Consider the following 7,036-nt stretch of genomic DNA (forward strand, 5'->3'; position numbering starts at 1 on the left):
TTGTTTGTTTCCCGCAATCCATCATTCTTTGAGAAACTGTAATAAATTTCTAGAAAAATGTTATTTCTTTAAAAAATAGCCATACATAGAATGAATTTGCTCAGTATGCTTTGACCCAGATCACAATTTTAAAAAAGTAGCTGTTATAGAAGCCCAGCTTCTATATTCTCAGAGTCAGTAAATCGGAAATGATTTTGTCACGTTTCTATGGAAGGTCCTGAAGGCTCCCCTTCATTTCTCTCTGCACCAGGGCAGCTTCGTAGCCCACACTCTGGGTGGTAGTGCAGAGCCGGGGAGCAGGGAAGGCAGGGATCTGGAAGGGCTTGGGTGACGGGGGTGTCTGAGCAACTCCTGGAGTCAGGGATCATGTCTTATGTACCTCCTGCCACCCCCACAGGGCTAAGCACGCAGCTGACGCCCCAGGCGCCCTCGATTCCGGCTGAGTGCCCCATACCCTCACTGAGGCGGTACCATGCAGCCCCAGTCTGTCCTGCACAGTGGCTACTTCCACCCACTGCTTCGGACCTGGCAGGCAGCTGCCACCGCCCTCAACGCCTCCAACCTCATCTATCCTGTCTTCGTCACGTGAGTGCCAGGGGAACAGGCCAGGCCTCGATCTGCCAGGGCTGGGCAGGTGTTGGTGTTGTGGGGGGAGGGGTCAGCTTGGAACTCAGATGATCCTTCTACTGGAAGTGACCTGCTGGGTTCAGGACAGCAGTCTTAGGAACAAAATAAACCTTGGAAAGAACTCAATCCTCCCATCTTGGAAAGTGAGAAGAGTAACCCTTGCCTGCCATCCTGAGCTTTTGCAAAAAGACAAAAGGTGCTTTGTTGACTTCAAAGCGCATGTACATGTAGAAGGTGGCGACTGCGATGATTGATAATAGCAGCGGCTGACATTTATTGAGTCTTTACTGTGTATCAGGTACTGTGCTAAACACCCACACACATCGTCTCATTCAGTCCTGACGGCACTCAGAAGGCACAGACATTATCCCCTAGAGTATCAGCCCCGTGAGGGCAGGGATTTCTGTCTGCTTTGTTCATTGCTGTGTCACCAGAGCCTAGAACAGTGCTCAGAAAGTATTTGTTGAATGAATGAATCCACCTTGGATACAGATGAGGACTTGGTACAACTTGGCCAAACCTATCCAGTCACTGAATGGCAGAGCTGGGCTGGGATGCAGGGGTGATCTAACACCGGAGTCCAAGTCCTAAACCACTTGATTCGCTCCTCTGACTACTGTTCTTTTAGTACCACTGCTCTTGTTGTCACGTTATTGTTGTTCCTGTTACCATTTCAGGCCCTGGGCTTGGCCAGGCAGGGGAGCCAGACACAGGATCCCATTCTCCTCCCACCATCTCCACTGCCATATTCCTTCCCATCCCCCAACCATCCCTCTCGTCACCCTCTCACCCACTGGTCCTTCCTACAACTACCAATCCATAGCCCACCCCCACTCTTGCAGGGATGTTCCTGATGACATACAACCTATTGCCAGCCTCCCGGGAGTGGCCAGGTAGGAGGCATGGTGGGGAGGGTGGGGTGGTGGGAGGGGTTTCCCGTGTGGAAGTGCCAGAAGGTGGAAGCAGACCCAGGAGATGGCAGCTCTAGAGACTTCATCTCAGAAGAAAGAAGAGTTTTCTTAGGGTCAAAGCCATTCCACAATAGAAGAGGCAGCCCCGTACAGTAAAGAGCCACCCATCAGCAGAGGCATCGTAGCAGAGGCTCTTTGCTAGCTGGATGGGGACCTGAACTTCAGACAGGAGTCCAGAGTTCAACAAGAGAACCTTAGAAGGAACTTCCCAGCTGAATTCCACAACTCTGCTACTTGGGGCTCAGTTTCTCCGTCTGTGTTTTGGCTGTGTTCCTTTTCCCTCCCTATACTGTGGCTGTGGGGCTTGAGCCCTCGTGGTGCCATGTGCACCTTGACTCCTAACAGAGGCACCATGCTGGGGATGGGGAAGACCCTTGCCTGGGACCGACCTCACATCAGTCCCTCCACACCGCTCCCCTCCGCCCAGGTATGGTGTGAACCGGCTAGAGGAGATGCTGAAGCCACTGGTGGAAGAGGGCCTGTGCTGCGTCCTGATCTTTGGCGTGCCCAGCAGAGTTCCCAAGGTAAAAAATCAGAGATGGGATTGAGAAGGGAGGGGGCAGGAGATAGGGTGAGGGTAAGCTGAGGTTCCACACTGACTGTACTCTGGCTCACACCCTCTGCTGGTCCTGGGGCCACAGGTGAACGGACGTGGTCTGTGCCCTAAGACAGCACCCATGGAGAGTCAGAAAGCTAAGTAGAACCACATCACCTGACTGGGCAAATCAGGTCCCCTGTCTGGGTCTCTGTTGCCCCCTGTGTAAAGTGGGACAGTCTTTGTGTGTCTCCCTCCAGGGTCTGTGATGGTGATAAAAGGCAAGGGCGGGTTGTGCTCTGTGATGGCGGCTGTCGTGCCGTCTCCAGTGCTTCCTGTAACAGACACAGTACTCTGTCCTGCCCCTGCCCCTGCCCCTAGGATGAGCGGGGCTCTGCAGCTGACTCTGAGGACTCTCCAGCTATTGAGGCAATCCGCCTGTTGCGGAAGACCTTCCCCAGCCTCCTGGTGGCCTGCGATGTCTGCTTGTGCCCCTACACCTCCCACGGTCACTGTGGTGAGCTCCCCCTCCGGCTAGCTCTGCTGCCACCTGTGCTCCCACTGCCTACTTCTTCCCCGGGTAAGGATGGGCCAGGGCCCGGGGTGCTCCCCAGAACTCAGCCATTTGTCCTGTAGGGCTCCTGAGCAAGAATGGGGCGTTCCAGGCCGAGGAGAGCCGCCAGCGACTGGCAGAGGTGGCACTGGCTTATGCTAAGGCAGGTGAGTTAGCCAGCCAGCAGGGAGGTGGCAGGGAGCTTCTAGGTTGGGGAGGTAACGGAGTGGACAGGAGGGTCCCAGAGTTCTGAAGGCCACCCTCTGCCCCTCAGGATGTCAGGTGGTAGCCCCGTCGGACATGATGGATGGACGCGTGGAAGCCATCAAAGAGGCCCTGATGGCACATGGACTTGGCAACAGGGTATGGATGGGGGAGGGAGTGCAGGCCATGCCCAGGAGGAGTGTGGGGAGGCAAGGAGAGAGCTTGGCCCAGCCCCTGACGCCACAGCTGCAAAGAATCGCAGAACTGAGGCTAACACTGGATGAGGTCTCTGGGGTCCATCTCAACCTCTGTACCCGAGATGGGGAACTCAAGGCCCAGGACTTTCCTAGTGACACAGTGGGGCTGGGACCAGGACATAGGCACTCTTCTTCCCAGCCTACGCCCTTCCTGACCCTGCCACATCGTCCTGGGACATCCCGAGAGCACTGGCTGAGGCCCAGCCCCATTGTTGCCCACAGGTGTCAGTGATGAGCTATAGTGCCAAGTTTGCATCCTGTTTCTATGGACCTTTCCGGTAAGTGGGACGAAACGGGGGTCTGCTATGAAGTCCCTGGTCCATTTAGCACAAAGCTTGATGGCTCTGCTTCCCAGGGATGCGGCTCAGTCGAGCCCTGCTTTCGGAGACCGCCGCTGCTACCAGCTGCCGCCCGGAGCACGAGGCCTGGCCCTCCGCGCAGTGGTAAGGGGCCAGGACTTGAGTCCCCTCAGCTTTTCCCTGTCCTCCCCGCCCCACCACTCTCTGACACTGCGCACACCGTACCCTCAACCCTTAGGACCGCGATGTAAGGGAAGGAGCTGACATGCTTATGGTGAAGCCAGGAATGCCTTACCTGGACATCGTGCGGGCGGTCAAGGACAAGGTGAGCACGGAGCAGAGGCAGGAGGGGGATCGGGGAGGTGAGTGTTTACCCACAGACTCTGCCACCTTAGATTAAGGGACTGAGAACCTTGGATTTGGGAGCGCTCCGCCCCTGAACAGGTATCTTCTCCCCACCTCTGCCCAGGCATCACCGTGGGCTTACTGCTCAACCAAGTGCCAGGCTACCAGCAGTAGTGACTCAGGGCGGGGCGTTGATCAGAGATTGGGAAGGGAGGATAGGACGCTTCCGGAGGCATCACCAACCTCGATTCACCGTTGTTTGCCCATCACCGCTTCTCTACAGCACCCTGAGCTCCCTCTCGCCGTATACCACGTTTCTGGAGAGTTTGCCATGCTGTGGCATGGAGCCAAGGCCGGGGCGTTTGATCTCAAGGCCGCCGTCCTGGAGGCCATGTCTGCTTTCCGCAGAGCAGGTAAGCAGGCAGGGGTGGGGGTTTTGACCTGTGCCGCGGTGACTGATAGGCACTTCGCCTAAGTAGGAAAATAAAGTCATGAGGCAACCGAGAAATACCAGTGATGGCAACGCTGATTGAGGAAGGGATGTGGGACTGCAGAGTGAAACACAAAAGGGTGAAGAAAGCAGAGCCCTCGTCACTTGGCTGTGCGACCTTGAGCAAGCTGCTCCTGTGGGCCTCGGGATTCTCGTGTGTAAAGTGGGGATAACATGCCTGTTTCCTGCTTGTCATCAGGATTAGATGAGATAATGTATGTAGCTGGCATGTGCTTAACACACCATCAGAGGAAGCTGGTTTTGTTGATAGCACACAGGTGTGGGAAGGACACTTAGAACTTGCCTGTTTCTCCCACCATGCATTTTATACCTGAGCAGATGGAAGTCCGGATAGAGAAAATGTCTTGCCCAAGGTCACACAGCACAGGGCTAGAACTGACTGGAGCTAGGCTCAGTGTTACATTGTGACACCCAGAGGCTGTCCTTCTTCCCGGTGGCTGGAGGCCCTTCCTCCCTCCCTAGCCCTCATCTCCCGGAAGCTGTGCCAAGAGTTGGTCCCTGCCCCCCTCCCCATTCTCTTTCCTGCTTCTTTCCCACCACAGGTGCTGACATCATCATTACCTACTACACGCCTCAACTGTTGCAGTGGCTGAAGGAGGAGTGAGGGCCAGAGTGTGCCAGACCCAAGAACCAGAACTTAGCAGAATTCCTAGGGACTTGGAGAAGTGAAAACCAAAGTAAATGCTGCTTTTAGAACTGTGCCCTTTACCCTCTTCTTGCTCACCAGCTGGTGGTTTCTGTGAGCATGCTACGTGTCCCCACGGCAACCACATCCTCACGGGCTTCCAGAGGCTCCCCACCCCTCCCCTGGATCAGCCGGAGCTGCCCCTGCCACCCCCAGCTCCTGCCCCTAGCGTGCCTTCAGCTTGGCAACAGCCAGGAGGTATGGAGTGCAGGCTTGCAGGACCTGGGAGAGGGACTTGGAGTATTAGGGAAGAGGAGAGCAGCTGGATCCTAAGAACCCTCGAAATCCCAGGGCCTCCGGCAGCAGGGCTGGGCACTGGGACTGAGACCTGCGTTGACATCCTCGGGTTTAGAGTTGAGATTTGCTGCAGTTCCACTGGAAGACATTTCCCAAACAGGCTGCCTGCAATCTCCTGTTTCACTCTGAGCCATATACCCAGAGAGGAGTTACTCATTAACGAACAGAAATGTTGCCTGAGGATCAAAATTCAGAAGCAGAGAGAGATCCCTGACTGTTGAAGTTGCTACCACCAAAAAAGGCTTTCCATTCAAGGGAGGTTTGTTGAGAACCTGGCTGGGTGCTGGAGATACAGCAGGACAGACCTCAGCTTGTCTCTCTTCATGGGATTTATACAAGGAGAGTAGGGGAGATGGACAACGGCAAGAAAACAAAGCAGCAACAAATTGTGATAAGTGCTTCAGAGGAGAGACTGAGATGGAGGATGACAGGAAGGGCTTCACTTGAGAGGGTGGTCAGAGTCCTCCCTGAGGTTGACACCTGTGAGGGCCCTTGCAGAGACTGGAAGAAGGTACACGGAGCCATGAGAATGGCACACGGGAAAGGCCCTGTGGTAGGAGGAGCTTGGCAGGATTATTGAGAGCAGGGGGAGAAGTGACTGGGTGACGGGGCTGCGGGTTGGCTAGTTAGGTGAAAACCAGTTCCCACCCCTTCCAGGGACCCCAGGTTTTACTTTGCATCTGATAGGAAGATAACTGAAGGATTGTGAGTGACCAAGAGTTTTGTGTGTTCCAGCTTCCCAGTTTCTGCCATGGGGGAGGTGAAGGGGCTATTATGAACCACCAGGGTGGTAGCAGTGGAGATGGGAGGAAATGTATGAATTCAGGATACACTTGGAGACAGCACTGGCAGATTTTGCTGATGTTTTAAATCAGAGCCCCTAGATGGCTATGAGGAAGCCAGGGTGACTTGGTGGGTTTCTGAATCCAGCGACTACTGGATGAGTGGTTTCAGTTCATTCTCCTGAAGTTAGTACAGCATCGTGTTCCCCCTGGTGAAAGGTAAGGCTCAGCTAAGGAAGAACCCCGTTGGCAGAGTCCCAGGAACACCAGCTGTGGAGCCAAGGCAAGTTCAGTCTGGGCTTCGAGCAATGCAAGTCATTCCAGAATTTAGAGTTGTAAGCTCCTGCAGTCAGACCAGCCCCCTCTCACTCACCTCGGGCGGTCTTCCCCAGAACTGGCCAACCCACCTAGAGACCTGATCTCATCCTGCCCCAGCCTTTTGGAAGGTGGCCAGCCAAATTCTGCTCGATGAACCACCAAGCTTCCCCTTCCAGGGAGCCTAGGCCTGGCTCAGATTTAAAACATCAGCCTTGGGGCCGGAAGCACTAATAAGAGAGAGGCCATTGACAAGCCTTGGGGCTTAGACAGGGCTTTTGGCTATCTTAGCTTATTGGCCACCTGTCTCTAAGCCCCTCGCCCCTGACTCATTTCTGGCTAAAGTGACTAATGGGGAAGGGAAGTCTCAAGGCCATCCAAACTCACCATCACTGAACAAACGGAGCCCAGCCCTGTTCTAGGCACAGAGAGACAGAAGACAGACGCTGCCCGCTAGGTATAACAGTCCACAGGAAGCGGGCGACTCTGTGTCCAGACCTCCCAGGGGAGTGTATGGTAAATGCTGAGCAGAAACGGTGAATGTCTCTGAGGAGAACCAGGGGGCAGACATTTGCAGCAATGCCAGGGATGGTCCATACTGTGAAGGTAACACACGGGCGGTGAGAGGAGGTCACAAAGCCCTAAGCTGGTGTGA

The 7,036-nt window shown here is 54.8% G+C and overlaps 1 protein-coding gene across 1 annotated transcript; it reads left to right on the forward strand.

Moving 5' to 3' along the window:
- The first annotated feature begins 472 nt into the window (after nt 1–472).
- On the forward strand, nt 473–4,906 carry ALAD (aminolevulinate dehydratase). Its single transcript, XM_007936694.2, has 11 exons — nt 473–585; nt 1,470–1,520; nt 2,026–2,122; nt 2,515–2,650; nt 2,770–2,853; nt 2,961–3,049; nt 3,370–3,425; nt 3,503–3,590; nt 3,685–3,771; nt 4,075–4,204; nt 4,845–4,906. The coding sequence occupies exons 1-11, from the start codon at nt 473–475 to the stop codon at nt 4,904–4,906; spliced, it is 993 nt and encodes a 330-aa protein (XP_007934885.1).
- The last annotated feature ends 2,130 nt before the right edge of the window (nt 4,907–7,036 follow it).

Source organism: Orycteropus afer, unplaced genomic scaffold, assembly GCF_000298275.1.
Source record: "Orycteropus afer afer isolate SDZICR_OR568_19922 unplaced genomic scaffold, OryAfe1.0 scaffold00037, whole genome shotgun sequence".
NCBI classification, from domain to species: Eukaryota; Metazoa; Chordata; class Mammalia; order Tubulidentata; family Orycteropodidae; genus Orycteropus; species Orycteropus afer.